The sequence below is a fragment of the Hippopotamus amphibius genome, chromosome 1 (assembly GCF_030028045.1).
Source record: "Hippopotamus amphibius kiboko isolate mHipAmp2 chromosome 1, mHipAmp2.hap2, whole genome shotgun sequence".
Lineage (NCBI taxonomy): Eukaryota > Metazoa > Chordata > Mammalia > Artiodactyla > Hippopotamidae > Hippopotamus > Hippopotamus amphibius.
In genome coordinates this window covers 7,873,618-7,893,920 of record NC_080186.1, presented here as the reverse complement: position 1 = coordinate 7,893,920, position 20,303 = coordinate 7,873,618, and the positions used below count along the sequence as shown (strand labels likewise).

The following is a 20,303-nucleotide window of genomic DNA, read 5'->3' as shown; positions in this document are numbered from 1 at the left end:
GGCACTGTGCCTGCCTCTGCCTTGAACTGTAGGGCCCTTCAAACTGAGCAGGAACAGAGACCCCTGGCCTGGCTTCTGGGGTGACCTTCTCTGGGACCAGGCTGTCACTGGGAGGTGCAGCTGGGGCTCAGAAGAGAGGAAGAGGGGGCCCTGTCTAGAGGTCTAGAGGGGTAGGGATGCTGCCCTCTGCTCAAGGTCCTGCTTCTGGCTCCAGCTGCCCCTGACCAGAGCTACAGACTGGCACTCAGAGAGCAGGGAGGGAGGGGCCTACCGGGGAGGGCAGGTAGAAGTGCAAGAGATTCCCAGACTCAAGGTCTGAATCACGCAGCTCAATCTGAGGTGGGATGCACAGGGGCCCCTCAGGGAGACGTGTGCACCCCCCCCCCGTGCCCCCTACCCCCAACAGGTGGCGGCTGGATGGGCCCCAAGAGTCCCACCCCCACCCCGGCCCCAGGTCGTGAGCAGAACAGACGCCCACGCCTTTTCAGCTCCTACCGATTTAAAAGCAGCCCTTTCAAGGAGTTAATTTCCGACTTGAGTTCGTTGATGTTCTGGGACTCCAGGATCCAGTTGGTGGATGTGGTGGCCTGAAAGTCAAAGCACAGGGGACCAAGGATCAGAGTGGCACCTCCCCGCCATCCCTTGAAGCTCAGACCGCTGGGGTGGAAGAAGGGCCCCGGGGGATTCTGTGTTCTGCGCGCCAGCCTGGAATCCCCTTGGGAAGGCTCCACTGTGGCCCATTAAGGGGTCTGCCTGCCTGGATCTCTGTTTAAAAGATGACTCCCTTAAAACAAACATTCCCACAACTGAATTTGGATAGCTGACGATACTGGGGAATCGTGACATGTATTTAGGTGCAATAATGGTATCCTGGTTATGTAAAATAAAGCAACAACAAAAGAGCCCTTATCCTTTACAGGTACAAACTCAAGTGTCTGAAGTACGAAACGATAGGCTGTCTGGAATGTGATTCCAGATAACCTGCGGGTAGGGGTGCGGCAGGACGGCCCGAGGCAGCAGCTGCAGCTGTGTGACCAGAGCATGTGGGCTCCCTGCCTGCCCGCCCCCAGCCCCTGCCATTTCCAGGTGTCTTTGAAATGTTCCATTAAAACCAAACTAATAAGATAAATAAATTCCACCTCTACACCAACTACTGCCTCCACCTAAGTCCCTCTCCCTGCAGAGACATCTCACACACACACAACACACAGAAGGGAACTCTGGGGCTGGGACAGGCAGCCACCTCAACCGCAGGTACCAGGCGCCTGGTACCCGGAGCTGCCTTGGAGGGTCAAGGGAGACACCTGAGCACCAGCCTGGCCCATCCCCCAGCTCTACTCTCAGTCAGGCCCGGGAGGCAGGCTTCACCCAGAGTGCCCTTGCCCACGCTGCTCGGAGACCTGTGGCTCCCGCAGCTGAACATTGGGCCACGCACTGGGCCCCACGCGCTGCAAAGCCAGGAACCGCGGCGCAGGCCAGGCCACCCACCTACAGCCATTCTTCGGGAGGACCCTGAAGGCCCAGCAGGAAGAAGACATCCCAGAGGAGGGCCCACAGGGGAAACAGCCACAGTAACCTTAGACAAATGCCATCCTTCCCTGCACACCTTCCCTTTTGAATTTGACACTGCTTTCCATATAAACTTCAGAGAACCACACCTTTTTTGGGCAAATCCATCTGGAGAAGAGGTCCCCCAAACGGTAGCTGCCTGTGGCCAAGCTGCCTGGGAAGTATTTACGGGCCAATTCCAGGTGTGACGGCCTCAGGGGTGCGGACCTTCATCATCCAGGCTAAAGGGTGCCTCCAGGTGCAAGCCCCCCACCCCCACCCCCCCGGTTAACACCACTGTCCCCACCTGCACAGAACACCTGGGCAGTAAGTTCAGGGGCACGTGGGGAGCCCCAGTCTGGCAGAGCAGCGGGGCCCCGCACATGCCCGCCGACCTGCAGGGACTCTGAGGTGGGGTGGGGGCTGTGTGGGTCCCGTCCCGGCAGACAGTCCGGCCGGGCACAACTCTGCAGGGAGAAGCCCCTCCGAGGGGGCTGCCGGTCTCGGGAAGGAAACCCTGGGCACCCTTGGGGCCAGTGCACACAGACGCCCGCCGCCCTCACACACACGTCCTCGGGGTCCCCGCTGCAGACCACCAGACAGCGCAGGGCCAGGAGCCGCTGTTCCGGCCTCTCTGAGACCTTGGAAGCGACAGCAGCCCATTAACAAGGGAGCAATTTCTACTCACCGGCCTACAAAGGACTCAAATTTCCAAACGCATGTGGTGCCAGATGCCAGGATTTAGAAATAAAATCTGACATCTGGGGCTTTTTAGCCAGTCTCTTTAAAAACAGTTGTAGAAAACTCCCAGCCTTCAGTTTTATGTTGGTTTTTTAATTACTTAACGCTCTTCTTTTTAATTTTTTACAGTACTGCAGTAGGAGTTTGGAAGCCAGATATAAAAACTTACATTACAGCTGAGAAAACACAGCTCTGAGTCTTTGGTTTATGGGGTAACTAAAGTCCTCACACACATGGGTTTAGATACCAGAGAGCACGGCTTCAGTACAGCCGAGAATGAAAGGGCTGGGGGCGGGCGGGGGGGCTGTCAGGAAAACAAGCACGAGAAACTTTCAGAGGCAGCTCTCAACCACCAAACGCTATCCTGGGCCCCCCACCCCTCTTAAAATGCAACATGTGGTCTTAATGTTAATGCTTAAGGTCTGAAAACAGTTTTCCAATTTCCGGAATGGCTTGTGGCCACTGGCAGGCCACCGCTCCCAGAGATAATGCAGGCGAGCAGGGCGCGGGCTGCTTTCTGGACCGCCCGCCCACCTACCCACAGGGAGCACGCGCGGTGGCCACTGGCAGCCACGGCCATCTGCGGACGAAGTGCAGGCGGCACCCTCTGTGGGCTGGGTACCCTGCGAGAGGGTTCTTGGGGACCCTCTTCACAGGAGCGCTGGCTCATATCAAGCTGTGCACTGGGGTGGCTTCCCAGAGGAAGCTGCCCGGAGTGAGATCCTTTGCGTGGAAGTAGCCAGAAAGCAACATGGGAGGCGGGGATGGAGTGGGAAGGGCAGTGGACACCCTGGAGCTACTGGACCACAGTCTCCTGGACCCAGTTCCTGGTGTCTCAGGAACACCCTGTCACACATGTACAGAACCTGCGATCCTGGGAGCTGATGGAGCCAGGCTCTGTCCTCAGCGGGTACAGACAAGGAGAGAGATATAGCTCCAGCTCCATCTTACAGAGAAGGAGAAGCGGAGTAACTTGTCTGTGGTCACGCAGCTAGCACGTGGCACAGGAGAGCTGAAACCCAGGCGGTCTGATCCCAGGGTCTGACGTTGCCCAGACGGCTCCAGATGTGGGAACTGAGGCAAGGAAACCACCCCGACGGTTGATCGCAGGCGGGTCTACACTCCTTTAGGGGTTTCTGGGCCCCAGACCGGGGTTTGGAGAACCCACCCACAGCAGCATTTTACCCCAGGGTCTGGGCACACTCGCACCCTGTCCCCTGGAATCGCTCTTGGCAACACCAGGACCTCTGACCTAACTTGCAGGTGGAGATCACCCCACGTCTATACAGCCCACCACCAGATCTGGGGCCTGTGCTGCCACGGGCGGGCCACAGGCAGAGAGCTGCTTTTTCTCCCTCCTGTTGGGAGGTGACACGGAGACAGAAAGGACAGCCTCCACCACCGAATGCCACGCCACCCGCACGAGGCCCGCCTCCTTCCTCCACCCGGGCAGGGTCCCCGGTGTCAGAAGAGGCAACATCAGACCCTGAGGGACGCAGTGAACTGGACACAAAGGACAAGAGTGAAGAGCTGTGCGGGGAAGGCCCGGACCTGGAGGGACCAGAGGGTCGGGGACAAGTACCTTGGCTGCGGCCAGCTCGCTGGCGAGCTCCTGGACTTTCTGCTGCTGCTGAACCAGCAGCTCCTGGACAGAGGCTAAAGTCATCTGTAACTGAGTCACTGGGAGGAAAGAGCAGTCGTCTCTGTTAAATGATACACACAGATTCTTCCTTCTGTCCACACACCTATAAGCTGCTGTATCTAATTTATCTGCACACATCCCGCCTTCCCCCCGCAATCCATGTAATTCATCTGCACTCCGGGTAATCTACCTGCACTGTATCTAACCTCTAGTATTTCTCCTTTATCTTTCCATTGTGTGGTTGTCCACGGTCAACAGTATATCCGTCTGAAACCTCTCCCCTCTAATTATATCTGCTTATGATTTGCTCAGCTCTTCCAACTTCGGTACTGCCTGCATCCCCCATCTCCCGGGCCTCACCGTGTCCTTGTGGAACTTGTGGAAAGTCTCCAATCCTGGGAGAGAGACAGCTCAGGTCCACAACATCCAGGAGTGGCTAAAAACTGCACATCCCTTTTCCTTACTGCTCCTTCCTGCCCTCCCCACCCAACCCCGAGGCTGCAGGAGCTCCACGATCTGCCTCCGCCAGCAGGCACGTGCTCTGGGCGTTCTGAGGTCTTCACAGACATGCCCCCAGGGACAGACTCCTGTCTGGGACAGGCAGCTCTCTCCTCTGCCGAGTTTTTAGATTCAGAGCCTCCATCTAGTAAACAAGTTTATAAAGGAGAAAACCACCTCTGGTGCGACAGGTCCCAGCTAATCTGGGCCATCACTGGGGCACTGGGTAATGAACGCCAGCCCCGTGGAGTCAATGACAGAGGAAGTGGCCGGGGTCCCCGGAGCCGCAGTAATTACAGCCTCTCTTGACCCTGTGTTGGATTCTTAGAGGGAAGGGGGAAAATTGCTGAAAACCCCCCTGAAAACCTCATAGAAGCAGAAATTAAAAATGAACTTTACAGCCCTTAGAAAGGCTGTCATTTTATTCCCCTTATTAATATTCTGAGGTTGGGAGCCTTTCCGTAAAAACATAATTAATTGAGGCCGCGCCGACAGTAAACAAGCAATTTCAAATTAAACCGAAATGACGGCGGCTTCATTTGCAAATGTGAACAGATTCTCAGAGCAGATAAATGAAGTCACCACATAAAGTGGAGACGGAGGGGCGAGGGGAGGGGGCAGAGAAGGGGCTGCTCAGAGAAGGCTTTGAGGGGTGACTTGATGGAGTCATTAATCTTTACCTGTCTGTGCCACGCTGCCACTCAGCTCCGAGAGGCTCGCCTCCATCCTCTCCAGCTGCTTCCTGTCCTCCCGGCCGCCCATGATGAGGGGAAGCAGGTATTTCTGCAAGGAGCAGGGTACGCGTGAGGAAGGGGTACGTACTGGGGTTACTCTCCAACAATCTCTTGAATTCTGCCAACCAACTTTCTCTCCGTCACCCCCAGGTTTTGGAAACCCTGCGCCAACACCGTAAATGAACAAGACATCCGAAAGTTACAAGGCTGTGACTACAACCACGTAAAAACTCTCTGAATCAGGACCAGAACCAGGGAACAGGGACACACAAAAAATCAATTTGACCTACTGTGATGGAACACTTTTTGGTTCTTTTAGTTGCTTAAACGGTGCTATATATATTTCTGTGACCGAAAACAGTCAAAATTCTACTTTAAAAGCTGGATGATGAAAATGTAGAAGGTTATGCAAGAAAGGGATACCACTGGTGGCTTCCAGGGGGGAGTGAGAGGGACGTTCACTGCACACTCTTCTGAACCTTTACCATTTAAACCACGTGAATAAATGATCCATTCGGAAACAAACGCGTAAAATTAAACAAAAAGTTATTGAAGAAACAAGATCAGAATCCACAACAGATGTGTGGGAACTTGGGCTCTTTCACTAGGAGGGGGTAACACTCATTAGGAGGGGGTATTCCGAGGCTGCCTAAGGAGGTCACACCCTGTCTTCTTCTAAAAACCTTGAAGCCTCAGAACAAGCTTCCTTCGGATAAGAGTTCAGTGCAGCCAGGTTCTCCCAGAACTGACACGGGACAGAAGGGGCAGGAAGGGGCAGAACCAGGAGAAACTGACCGTAGGGGAAAAGGAAGCTGACGCCGCAATCCCAAATGTTCTGAGAACCTCGGAGCATTCAGGAAGAAGGCAGGTGGGGTGCAGCTGGTAACTGGCTGCCTGCTCGGAGGTGTAAAGGGGTGGAGGTGGGTGGCAAGGCGCCAGCTGTGAGAGCTGCATGAAAGAACATGCGCTCTAAACCCCAAAAGCTCAGGACTCGGTGCCCTCCCATCTTAGGAGCACGAGACCAGTCGCCAGCTTTACTGGGGTGGCACTAGGGGTGGCAGGCCTGGCAGGTGTGGCAACTGGCAGGTGTGTCCAAAGGAGACTTTGGTTCTTACTCCATCCCAGCCCCAGACAGGAAAAGACAGCAACTTCTCCACTAAGGCTTCCATATTGGGGAAGGGAAAGGAGATCTGTGGCAGGCTGTGGGAGGGCTGTGGGAGAACTCATTTCAAGAGCAACTCCTAAGTGAAGATCACTATTGAGCATACGTATAAACGCATTTTCTACTCTGCAAAGTACTTTTCAACACTGTGTGAGTTATTTCCCACAACTGAGCCGAAACTCATAAAATGTAACCTTATGTTCTAGGTTGAAAATTTCCTAAGTATAAAAGTCTTATACGTGTAATGGACAAAAAATTCCATTTCTAAGATCAAAAATGCCAAGGAAAGGAACACATACACTACCTCAGCCTAAATCTTTACATAATTATAAAACAAGATAACAGCTTACCTCTTCTTTGTGTTTTTAATTTAGCAGATATTTTTAAAATTCTCTTGTCACCATCGTGACTGATCTTTCAATGTCTCTTCTTTTTTAAAGTAGAGACTAAAGATTAGAGCTTCGTGGAAACAACTGATGACATCTCTGCTTTGCTCCAAGGGGAGCTACGCTTTCTGTTTCCACCAGATCACAGGCCGTCCGAGGGCAGCCACGTGACTATCAGGAACTGCTTTGCAGAGCTGGGACATTCATGTGAGAATCCTGTCTCGGCATTTTCTTCTTCTCGGTGACTATATGCAGTCCGTGATTGGAAACAGGCTTTCAGTGCACAAGGTAAGGGGATGCATGGCGTCAGAGGGAGAAGTCCCAGGACCCAGAACATATTGCTTCTGAATTTCTAATGTGGAAATTTCCAACTTCAAGAATAAATGTTACACTGAAAAGATTATATTTTGCTACAACTCTGTCATTAGTTTTGCACGTAAGTCAAAAATTAAGACTCGCAGAGTGCAATGCTAAAACATGTTTCCTGTGCTAAAAGTTAAACATGAGGGCACTCCCCAGCAGTCGAGTGGTTAGGACTCCACGCTTCCACTGCAGGGGGCAGAGGTCTGATCCCTGGTCCGGGAACTAAGGTCCCGCAGGCTGTGTGGCGCGGCCAGAAAAAAAAAAAACAGGCACAACATGAGTCTGGGTACTCATTCAGATTCTTCTTAAAAACTCTCCAAATGAGGGATGGAGGTGCAGGTGGCCTCGGAAGGAAGGGGCTTCTCTCTCCAGGACCAGCAGAGAGGAAGTCCTCCGGCCACTAGTTTACCTTTTGTCTCTGGGGACCTACCCTGGCTCTGTATCTTCTAAAAAAGACTCACTTGCTTCAAGTCAGAGTTAGTACCTGGTAATTAGTATCTGATTAGTACCTGGTAACAAGGAAGTAAATGCTCACTACGTGCCTGCCGCTCTGTTGTAAGCAATGAACTCTGGGGTCCTGAGGGCTGGCTGTGAAGTCCATGAAAAACTCTAGATTTACCCACACTAGCACAACATACAGGAGAAAAAACTAGATCCTGTAAATGTGATCATACTGAGATTCTCAAAGCTGGTTTTAAATACCAAGGTAGAACAAAAGCATACAGAGCACTTCCCAAGTGCTGGACGCAGAGTACTTTCCAGAGGAGCACTGGCTCCTTCAAGCATCACAAAAGCCTCATGAGGTAGATACTATCGTCCCCATTTTACAGACAAGACAGCTGAGCCTGTGGTCACAGAGCTACCAAGTGGCAGAGCCAGGACGGAACACAGGCAGCTGGGCTCCAACACCCATGCTCTTAAGCTCACATCATTCCGCCTCTCAAAAGGGCCTGGCCTGCTCAGCGCGTGCTGGCGCTGCTCTAAGCACCCGACGTGGCTCGTGCATCGCCGGGCCTCATCACCCTGTGCAGCAGGGACTTGGGGGGGAGCTGCAACAGACGAGGCGGGTCTGAACCTGCCAGGCACACCCACGCGGGTGGGGACAGGACCAGGACTTGACCCAGACACCCTCCAGAGAGCACGCTCATGAAGGCGCTCGGCCTCTTCACGCAGGCCCACTGCTGCCCCTGCACTCAGGGCAGTGCCAAGGGGGTGCGGGGAGGGGCGGCTTACCTTGTAGAGCTGGTGAAAGCCGAACGCGATCCCTGCCATGATGATGGCCAAGGCGCTGTAATCTCTCCACCGGGAACCTGCAGGGCCTAAGGTGGGGGGGGAGGCACGTTAGGAGAAGAGGAACTGGTGTTCCCCCCCACCCCGGGGGGAGAGCGCGTGGACTCAGGCTCCTCATCTGTCGGGGTGCGTTTCTCGCACTCAGACGGGGGCGGTGAGGACGAGGCTCGGCTGCGTCTTCCTCCTCCTCCCAGGCCCCTGACCTGTGCGGCCACAGTGGGGTGGTGTCTAGAGGGGCTGAGGCCCAGGGTGCAGCGGAGGGCAGCACAGGCTCCACTCTCAAGGAGTAAAGGATGCAGTGAGGCTGCCACGAGCACACCTCGGTGTGCACAAACACACGTCCACACGCCCTCCTACAGGAGCTCAGAGCCACCTCGGAGCCAGATAAAGGCAGCATCACCTGTTTATTCAACTTCATGAAGCACCGAGAGGGCGCCCGGCAGTGCTACAGGCACGGGGGCAGTGGTAACGAGAGCCCTGACTGTTCTGTTCTGCTCCCATGTCGAGCCTGGTGGAGCGGAGACAGCCTGCAAAGGACTGGATGAGGTGACTCCAGAGAGGAGTCGAGAACACCGAACAGGACGAGGCAAGAGTGGGGTGGCAGTGCCTCGGCGGAGGGGGGTGCCGAGACCGTGGGATCCCGGGCACAACGCCCCAGGCAGGGGACAAGGAAGTGCAGAGGCTGGAGCTGACCTGTGCCCAAGCAGACAGGGGAGCCCCTGGGCCTTGCCAAGGTGGGGAGCTACTGCTGGCCAAGAGACAGCAAGACCGGAGAGGGGGGCGGTGAGAGATGGGATGGGGGGAAGGTGGGAAAGGCGGGGCCAGCAGAGAGCGTGCCCGAGGAACCTGGCTGGCATTTCACAAGCGGAGGGGCCGCTGAAGGCTCTGAATCAGGGAGTGACGTGGTCAGCTCGATATCCTGCAAGAACAACATGGGGAGCACCGCGGGCAGTGACAGGTGGGAGGCCATGGAGGCAAGAAAGCAGGGAGAGGCTACCGCAAGGGGCCACCAAAGGCAAGCGGGACGAGCCCAGGACGGGTCGTCTCAGGGGATCCGCACACGGGCAGCCGGTCTCCACATAGGAGCAGGCCCTTCAGAACAGAAAGTCCCCTCCAACTCCTGAATGAAATTCTAGTTCCAGAGTGGGGGGAGGAGAGTTTTCTACTCCACAGCCTTCCCCATGCACCGTTTACAAAGTGCTTTCAGGTCCATAATCTGATCTGACACCCGGCGATTCTGTAAGGCGCACGGGAAAGCGTCAGCTCCATCTGGAATGTCCACCTGGAGTGGCCACGTCCAGGCCACCCAGCTGCCTCCTCTCAACAGACCAGACGCTGGGAGGTGGGGTGTGGCAGGGGCCACTATTTCCAGAACTGTCAGTGGTGCAGGACACCACCCGTCTGTGGACTCAGACCACGGCTCCAGGAAAGTGACCCAGAAGGCACCCACCCAAGGCGCGCTGCTATGACAAAGATCTGGGATCTGGAGCCACTACACTCCCAGAACTCCGCACACGGCCAGGCCGACAGCCTCATCTCCTCAGAGACAGACACTGTGGCTCCAGCTGTCCCTCTCCCCTGGGCCTGCAGGTACCGGTCACATTCTGGTGCTTCGTGACCAAATGAGAGCAGGAGAGGGGCGGTTCTTAAAGCCTTTGGCAGGACGTGGGCTGCCGGCATGCAGTCTGCTCGGGGATCCAAGCGGCAAAGACCTCCTGGGGTGAGGAGGACACTCCCTCCTCCCTGAGCTGCTGAAGGGGGCTCTGAGGAGGAAGAGACAGTGGTGATGGCAGAGCCTGGAAGAGTCTCTCCCTGGCCACCCTGCCCTGCCCCAGTGTGTGGATTCCACGCAAGTTTCCCAATGTGGCCCAGCCCGGAGTCTCCTGCACAAACTGTAATCAACTCCCTTCTTTGGTTTACAGTTTTTGAATAGCTAAGACACGCACATAGTCTAAACATCACGCAACACACGTCAGTCTACTTCAGAGAGGCTTCCTCCACCACCAAGAACCACTGTGTTAATAGTTTCTTCTTTAACCTGCGGAGAATTTTTATGCAAATATGAGGCAACACACATAGGCTTTATTTTCCTTCTCTTTCCCCCATTTCTCATTCTTCTTTTTTGCTAAAGCTACATAATATTCCATTAAACCAATTCCCTATTGATGGACATTTAGATGGTTTCCAGTCTTTTCCTATTCCACACAACGCTGCCATCAGTGAGTGTGTACATATGGCATCTCACATACACAGACAAGTCCATCTGCAAACATGAACTCCTAGGAGGCTGGGCCAGAGGTATATGCACCAGCAGTTTGGAGAGAGCCTGCCAAACCGTCCTCCACGGGGATCAACCAGTTCATTCCCAGCTGTTTCCCCACACCCACCCCAACATAATGGGTTAATCACACGCGTAGATATCTGCCACTGCCAGAACAAAAAATACAGCACTTCACTCTTAGCTTTAATTCGCACTTATCTTATTACAAGCGAGGACTGAGCATCTTTTCATCCGCATTTCCTTTTGGTATACTATGTGTTCCCTACTTTTCTACTCGGTTTCTTAGTTTCCTTCACCAATTCATGGAAACTTCTTTTACAGCAAAGAAATTCGCCCTTTGTGACAGCAGTTGTAAACATTTTTCCTAGTATATTTTTCTTTCGACTCTGCTTACAGCCTGCTTTTGTGGCATACAGTGTTTTCATGTTCACATACACTTATCAATCTTTTTTTTTTTTTTTTACAGGTGCAGGGGTTTGGGTCACGGTGAGCCAGGACTTTCCCTCCTCCCTCCAGGGCTGTACGGTGACACTCAGGGTTCACGTCTACACACTGTCTCCAGAAAGGAGCTCTGCTGCTCTGACCTGCAGGGAACACCCCCATCCAATGCAGAGTGACACAGATAAGTGACTGCTGCTTGTGAAATGGAAAACTCTGAGACCACTGAGGTAGACCTTTCACTGTGACCCTAAGAAGCTAGGAGGCTCCGAGTCCTGGAGCAGGAGCTTAGCCTGCTCTGCTCTGAGTTCCTTGATTCCAACATCCAGTGCAAGTTCATTTTTTATGAGGAAAAAGCAAAGACCAAGTAACCTTGCCACTTTTCAAAAGAGTCGCTGTTCTGTGGGGCTTCAGTCCACACCTAGAACATCCATCTGTGCTACCAAAATCCTCAGAGAAAGTACTGAACATGGGCACATGTCCAGAAAGTGCTATTCACCAGTGACTTCTCAAATGCCCGCTAAATATCTTACAAGAAAACAGTTGTAACTGGGCTGAAAACTGGACCAGAACCCAAAGTTTACTGTGTCCTTCTCCTTTCCTGCAAACACACAGTGCACGCCTTGAGAAGTGCAGCCTCTCGTTCTGGGTACCAGAGCAAAGGCTGAGCAGATGCTGGCAGGTCAGGGGTCCAAGAACCAGGACCCCTCCTACAGCTGCTGCCCCCTCTCAGGAGCCTGACCTCCTTGCGCACCAAGAAGCACCTGTGGCTCCCTGCCGGCCGCACCCTCACCCCCGCACTGCTCCTCGTTCCTGCTGCGCTCGTGCTAAGAACATTTTATTGCCCCCTGGTTTTCATTATTAATGAAAAGGGACCAGAATGATCTTTCCTAAAGTTCAGAGAGTCTATAAAGACAAGAAGCTGAAATGCCATTTTACTCGTTTTGGAGATGTGTGATACAATCCTGTCTTGTGGCAAAATGAAAAAAGAGAAAAACTAAGACGGAGATAACTCTTCTCCAACACACGCCTTTCAAGGGTGCAGACCAGGGCGACCGAGAAAGCACTCAGCATGCCCCCAAACTGGCTCAGACCCCCAGCCACGACAACCTGAAGCCCTCCCTACTGCCCACCCTGGGGCCCATTTTCCCCAAGCCCAGTGCAGACCCCCAGTGAGGGAACCCAGGGCACCTCGGAGCTACAGCCTCTTGTCACTATGCTCCCGAATGTCCAGAAAATATGGTCAAGGGCAGAAAATGCAGCCAGTCGCTCTTCTGCTCCTGCTCAAAAGTAAAGGAAATGGAATGAATGAGCTTTTCGAAAGCTTCCGGGTCTCCAGCCTGACACAGGTGCCCACCCGCAGACAAGGCAGACCCGGGGCCAAGCAGGCAGGAAGCCTGGTACCCCACCACCCACCATATGGTCCCAAAGACGGTTTTCTCTTCTTATCAAGCACAGACCATTTGACTGAAGGTGGCAGAGCCTTGCTAGATTTAAAGAACCCAGGGGCAATGATATTTTTACTGTTGTTCAGATTCCAATTGTCTCCAGCGCTCGCCCAACAGGCTCAACTCGCCGAAAGACCCAGCACTTTACCAACACCTCATGGCTGGCCTCTCCTGAGCATGACGAGAGAGTGGACAGGGGCGGCACTTCTCACCCTGCACAGCTGAGCATTTCTGGGACAGCCTTCATGTCTGAGGCTGCAACGAGGTCAGAGGTCAGACTACCGTAGGGAAAAGAGCACTGGGCTCTTCGAAACTCAACGCCTTCCTTAGCCTCCCAAGGGCTCCATCAACTAGCCTGAGCTCTGACAGTGTCCAGGGGCCAGCCTGCCCAAAGGCTCGGGTTTTCTGGTGAATCCACAGTGCACGGCGGCTGCATCAGGGGCAGGAGAGCTGCACCCCAGGGCTCCCTAATCCGTCACTGAACACCAACTACACCAACACTGCTCAGTTCCTTTAGCTGCATCTCAATCTACCAAGAGATTCTCACCTAGCAGGCGAGAACAGACGTCACCAAATAAGAGTACACGCCTGGGGCAGGAATCGCACACACAACACAGCAACGCTGAGCTTGAGACCACTGAGTTGGGGGCTCACGGACACCACGGAAGTCCCACAATCCAGTAACGAGTCATCAACAAAAGAGAGCTGAAAGCTGTTACGAAATCATCCTGCTGAGACGATCTGTATCCAATGATGTGCTGGCTGACAACAGGGAGATGCTATCAAGTCCTTGGGAAGGCTGGCAGCCTGAGCACGGGGCGGGGCAGTGGCAGGCAGGGCAAGCCGAGCTGCGGTCCCCTCCAGGCTCATCAAGGCTGGAGCCATGACTCCACACAGTGGTGGATCTGACTTCTCAAGTCATCCCATCAGCTGTGCTCACAAGGCACCCTGAAAATTAAATGATAAAGACAGGCTCATCCACAGTGAGGTCCTGGAATAAAGCCAGTCCGCCAGATCAGCACCTGTTACAGCAAAGGACTGCCAGGCTAATGCACAGCGAGACTGGGGACCAGCTGAATGGTACCACAGGCGGAGCTGTGGATGGCTGGCAGCGGCTAGAAAGACGAACCGGCCCAGAGCACAGCAACCAGAAACAGAGCAGCTCTGCTCTGAACAGAAGCACCTGGGCATCCCAGAAGGCAAAGGCACCAGAGCAGCCCAACAGCAGTCACACCTGAAAACCCAAGGCCTGTCTTCAGATGGACATCCTGTGAAAGACAATCTTCTCCACTTCTCGTGGGCCACAATGCTATCAGTGGTGTCATCCTCAGGCAGAAAGGACACTGAGAGGCATATCCATATCCTCGCTCACAGATTAAAAACTATGTGCTCTAATTAGACTGTAAGAATTCAGAAGAGTCCAGAAATAGACCCACACTTGTATGGTCAACTGATTTTTGACAAAGAGGCCAAGGTAGTTCTATGAGTTTACGATAATCTTCACAACAACTGTGCTGGGACAACTGGATATGGGGTGTGGGGGGGAAGAACCTTGACCCTTTCCTTACACCACACATAAAAAAATTAACTCCAAATATATCGCACACCTAAACAAAAAAGAAAAAACTGTAAAAAAACAGAAAACATGGAAGAAAATCTTTGCAACCTTGGGGTAGGCAAAGACACCTTAAGATACAAAAAGCATGAACCATAAGAGGAAAAAAAACGATAAAATGGACATCATCAAAATTTTAAACTTTTGCTTTTCAAAAGGCACTGTCAAGAAATGTCTCTGTAGGCTGGGAGACAACATCTGCAAGACATATATCTGATAAAGGACCTGTAACTAGAATATATACAGAGCTTTTACAACTCAAGAATAAAAAGACAAACAAGGTGATTTTTCAAAAAGATTGGGCAGTAGATTGGAAGAGACATCACAAAAGATACACGAACGGCTAATAAGCATATTTGAAAATATGCTTGACATCACTCGTCATTACAGAAATGCACATTGAAAGTGCAATGAGATTCTATTACCTACACATTAGAATGGCTGAACTTAAAAACTGAGAACACCAGGTGCTGACAAGGATGCGGAGCTACTGAAGTTCTTACACACTGCTGATGGGAACGCACAATGGCACAACCATTTTGGAAAATAGTTTTACAATATCTACAATATCTTACAAGGTTAAACTTATACCAACATGTGACTGAGGCATTCCAGGCCTACGTATTTACCTGAGAGAAAGGAAATAAGTGCACACACAAAGACCTGCTGTACACAAATGTCACGGAAGCATTACTCACAACAGCCCCGAACTGGACACAACCCAAACAGCCGTCCATGCTCACGGGGTAAACAAACTGTGAGACAACCACACATCGGAGTCACAGGAGTTAGCAAACTCTGCCCAGCTGGCCCAGTCCCACCTCCTCCTGCTTTTATTCAGCTGTGAGCTCAGAACAGTTTTCATATTTCATATGGGGGTGGGGGGGAGCAGTATCTGTGACAGAAACATGTAGCTCACAAAGTCTAAAATATTTACTACCTGGATCAATCTCAAAAGCATTATGTTAAGACACAAAAGACTATGTGCTGTATGATTCCGTTGACATAAAATTTTAGTGTTTAATTACAGTTTCACATGAAACTATAGTGTTGGTTACATGTGAACTGAGTTACAGTATATACAACTCGTCAAATTGTACACTCAAAATTGATTAATCATGTGTATAAATTATACTTCAAAAAAGCTGATCAGAAAGAAAAAAATTAAGAACCCAGAAACGTAACACTGCCATATGACCAGGCACTTGCACTTCGAGATGGCTACCCAGGAGGGATGAGAATGCATGTCCACACACCTGCCCACACACGTCCTCAGCAGCACGAGTCCTGTAGCCAAAACTGGAAACAACCTAAATGTCCACCAGCTGGTGAACTGATAGGCAAAATGTGGTCCAGCCATACAATGGAACACTAGTAAGCAATAAAAAGGAAGGAAGTGCTACATGATACAACATGGAGAACCTCAAAAATATGCTTCACTGAAAGAAGGCAGGTACAAGGGATCACACATGTATGATTCTATTCACCTGAAATGCCCAGCAAAGGTAAATTTACAGTGATGGAAAGTAGGTTAGTGGTTCCCTGAGGCCGGAGGTAAGATTAACAGTAAACGGGCACAAAGGATCTTATTTGGGGGATAAAGGTGCTCTAAAACTGATATATGAGTGCATCACTCAGTAAAGTTACTACAAATCATTGAATTGGACACTTGAAATGGGTGAGTTTATGTAAAATATACTTCAATAGCTTAAAAAATTTTTAAATAAGGCTAGAAACAGACACATGTATATATAAACAATTGCATTTTGATAAAGGGACATAACTCAATGAGGACAGGATAATCTTTTGAACATCTGGCGGTGGCACAAGGGGATAGCCATTAAGGAAAATGAACCTTGACCTTCACATTACACCGTACACAAAAGTTAACTGAGAGTGAATCACAGAGCTCAACATAAAAGCTAACACTGTAAAATTTCAAGAAGAAAACACAGGAGAAAACCTTTCCAACCTTAGGGTAAGAAGCAAAGACTTCATAGATAGGACACAAAAACCATGAATTGTAAAAATAAATAAATAAATAAATGGATGTCATCAAATTTTAAATCTTTTTGTTTTTCAAAAGGCAACGTAAAGCAAAAGAAAAAGAAAAAGCTAGCCACAGACTGGGAGGAAATACTAACTATGTACACAGCTGACAATGAACTTGAATCTAGAATATATAAGAAGATAATTTAAAATGGACAAAGACTGGAACAGACACTTCACAAAAGAAGATACATAAACAGGCAATAAGCACCTAAAAAGATGCTCAACGTTATTAGTCTTCACAGAAATGGAAACCCAAACAACTGTGAGTTTCCACTGCACGTATTAAAGTTGCTAAAATTAAAAAGGCTCAGAATACCATCTGTGAGTGAGGATGCGTAGCAAAAGAACTCTCGTACGCTGCTGATGGGAATGTAAAATGGTACAACCACTTTGAAAAACAGCTTGGTGGTTTCTTATAAAGTGACACTTACACTTAACCTCTGACCTAGCAATTCTACTCCTAGCATTTACGCAAGAGAAATAAAAACATACAAAGACTTGTACACAAATGTTTAAAAGAGCTTTATTCGTAATAGCTGGAAACAGCCCAAGGCCTGAAGCCCATCAACTGGTAAATGGATAAACAAACCATAGTGCATCCTTACCACGGTACAAGTCTCTGAGATGAAAAGGAGGCAATTTCTGATACGCACAACTTGGATGGAGCTCAAAAACATGATGCTGAGTGAAAGAAACCAGACATAATAAGAGAGGACACACTGTATGATTCCATTCACGCAAAACCCTAGGACAGGTAAGTCTAAACGGCAGCAACAGAATGCCGACCAGGGGTTGCCCAGAGTCAGGGCGGGTTGGCACTGGCTGGGAACAGGTCGCGGGGTATCTATGTGATGATAGCTACAGGGGGGTGAACACCTGTCAAAACTCAAATTGTACAACTACTAAAATGAGGGCATTACTTTATGTAAAATATACCTCAATAAAGCTGTTTTTTAAAGTCTGTTCAGATTATTAGTATTTTTTCTTTTTTTTAAAGAGAGAGAGCTAAAGGAAGTCAGCAGTGATTGAGAACTATACCCAGCAGGGTGGGTTCCAAGTTCTCTCTCTGCTTAGTTAAGCAGCTGAGGCCAAGGGAAGCAGCAGGAAGTGAGAATTCTAATTCAACTTTTTCAATGTACCCTGTATTACTGGATACATACAAAAGAATATAACATTTAGATAAGTTATGAAACATGATAATAAGATTAGAATCCTAAACCCACCTACTTTACCAGTTAAAACTTTCCTAACACCACTGAAACTAGCCACGTCTTCCTCTTTACTCAGAGGTAACCATTATCCTGAATTTAGTGTTAATTCCAGCTCAAACTTTTGATGGGATATGAAAGCGTGGAACATGCCCACCAGAATAAGGACTGCCTTTCTGCATTTCTCAACCTCCTTGCAGACAGGTATGGCCGCGTGGTTGGGTTCCAGACAATGGGGAGAAAGGGGAAGGGATGTGGGCGATTTCCAGGAGGTGTCCTTAGACAGTGACTTGCCCTTTTCCTTCCTTCTCCTCGTTCCTGCTTGTTGGACAACAGAGGGGACAGCTGGCACTAAAGCAGCCACACTGGAGCACAGGCTGGATGCCAGCCAGGTGTGAGGGATGCAGGGGTCCCTGAGGACCACAGAGCCAGTATGGCAGCCTGGACTGCCTATGCTTCCTTAGAAAAAGAGTCTTTTGTTTTGTTTAAGTGACTCTTGGACTTCCTAAGTGGTGCAGTGGTTGAGAATCCGCCTGCCAATGCAGGGGACACAGGTTCCATCCCTGCTTCAGGAAGATCCCACCTGCCGTGGAGCAACTAAGCCCGTGCGCCACAACTACTGAGCCTGCGCTCTAGAGCCTGTGAGCCACAACTATTGAGCCCATGCGCCGCAACTACTGAAGCCCATGCGCCTAGAGCCCGTGCTCCGCAACAAGAGAAGCCACCACAATGAGAAGCCCGTGCACCACAACGAAGAGTAGCCCCTGCTCGTCGCAACTAGAAAAAGCCCCTGTGCAGCAACAAAGACCCAACACAGCCAATAAATAAATACATAAATAAATAATTAAAAATTTAAAAATAAATAAACCACTCTTATTTGTTGCCGAATCTTATACAAGCAACACAGGCTGCACTGTCAGCACAGCCATGATCCTGCTACCACCGACACCAAAGACTCTTCCAATAGTCTAAGACATCTAAGGAAAGGACGTCTCCACTCAGTCCCTCACTGCAATGCTTGCCCTCATCAATACCTACACATGGCATTTATCCAGCATCCACAAGGCACCACCTGGGGCATAATACAAAGCACACCAAAGAGACGGGTGCCGGCCCTTGAAGAGCTGCTATTCTAAACCAGTCACATAGACAAAATTAGAGAAATACGATTGCCTCAAAATTAGAGAAATGTTTCCTTCATGTATAAACCAACAACTTTTATGTAGCAAAAAGTGAGATTTGTGTGCTAAACCGACAGAGAAATGGAAGAGAGAGAGAGAAACGAGAGAAATTCTTCCCCTTTGACTTCTCGGTGGGAACAGAGAGGCTGTTCACAGCGCCTTCATTCAGTCACTTCCAGAGTCTCTTACACACACACTCTCCACCCAGCTAGGTGCCTCCACGGACCCGCCTCCTCCATAAGGCCTGGGCTGAGACCCGGGGGGTTTCCTTTGTCCTCAGTTCCAGAGAAAGCTCTCACCATTCACACACCCAAGATGGCATGGGCTGGCCTTTGCTGTCCTGCCCCAAGCATGGGGCTTCCCTCACATTAAATCAGGGCTTCCTGAAAGTAAGGGCTGTCCTCTACTTCTGCAGCCTGCTTGACACACAGCACACAGGAGGCCCTGCTGGCTGGCTACCTGGGCAGCACTCCACCCCCCAAGAGTTGACAGTGTCACTCACGTTTCTAGAGCGCCTGCTAAGTCAGAGACTCGGGCCACAGATTTAAAAAGGAAAAAAAAAAAGTCTCTGAGCTCCAGGAAGCGAGTAAACAATTCAGCGTAGCGTGGTGGCGAGCGTGGGACTGGTCAAGGCACGGGGACCCTCTGGCCCACTCAGAACGGAGGAATTGAAAGGGAGCTACAGGCAGAGCACCTGGACACCTGCCGCATCCAGCACACGCCCAGGGTGTCTTCTCTAATTCCCCACACAGCATCTGCTTGAATGGTATAAATCATTTTAATATTAGTCTAACAATAATATGGTCAAACAGATAATACGGCCTCAAAAATAACGAGACAATGCACTTTGAAGTAAAAAAGCCACGTAGTTTTGACTGTCCTCCATCAGGGTGATGAGCAGGCTGCCACCTCCCTCTCGGGTTGACTCTCTGACACTCCCATCCTAAGCTGCAGCTGCTCTGACCATCACATGGTTTCCCGTCCACGTGGCTTTGCTTTAGCTTGGATGCTCTGGTCCATCCTGTCTGGTCACTGCACCAATCCTGCCCCAGGTCCAGCCAGGCATCTCCTGCTCTCTGAGGCGCCCCTTCACCTCGTTTGTGCCACTATGCTGCGCTGACCTCACGGCACTGCTGGGTTGCCTTAACTGCCTTTCCTCCTGGACAGGAGGGCTGGAGAAAGTGACCTTCCCAGGGGTCCGGCACTGCGACTGGCACACAGCAGGCATTCGATAACCAGTGCTTGCTCAGGGACCTAAGCCAATCAAGGGTGTCTATGTTACTAAACAGGGCCGGAAGAGAAACAAACTGAGAAGGAACACACTTTCTCTCAGGATTTCTAATGAAATGCCAAAGCCTTTCACCAACCTCAGACATTTACATCCTATGTTAAGAAGAGGCAACTGAGGCAGTAGGTCAATCTTTGAAAAAGCCTGAATGGTTTATCAAAGGCAGTGGGGGAGGGGGGCGCGGAGATATTTAAGCCTAAGACAAATTGTTATCGTACAAAATTCACACTGGCCTTGCCTGTATCTCAAAGCTACCTTGCTTTCTTGTCTCTCTGGGAGGAAAGAAGAAAAGTCATCTCAGAATGGATCACTCGATCAAGCATTTATCAGGATTTTCTGTTCAGGGCTGTGTTAGGCTCCGCACACAGACACACACAGATTCCTGCTTCAAAGTCGAACAAAAAGAAACCAAAACGAGAAACAGAAGA

At 50.6% G+C, this 20,303-nt stretch overlaps 1 protein-coding gene across 2 annotated transcripts in view; it reads right to left on the bottom strand.

Moving 5' to 3' along the window:
* PEX14 (peroxisomal biogenesis factor 14) overlaps window positions 1–20,303 on the bottom strand; it is a 130,039-nt gene that overhangs the window by 4,638 nt on the left and 105,098 nt on the right. For both annotated transcript variants that reach the window (XM_057696115.1, XM_057696122.1), the window contains 4 exons: window positions 8,308–8,393; window positions 5,110–5,212; window positions 3,872–3,969; window positions 496–587 (listed from right to left, as the gene is read on the bottom strand). In XM_057696115.1, the coding sequence (XP_057552098.1) occupies window positions 496–587; window positions 3,872–3,969; window positions 5,110–5,212; window positions 8,308–8,393 (379 nt within the window). The remainder of the gene's footprint in view (window positions 1–495; window positions 588–3,871; window positions 3,970–5,109; window positions 5,213–8,307; window positions 8,394–20,303) is intronic.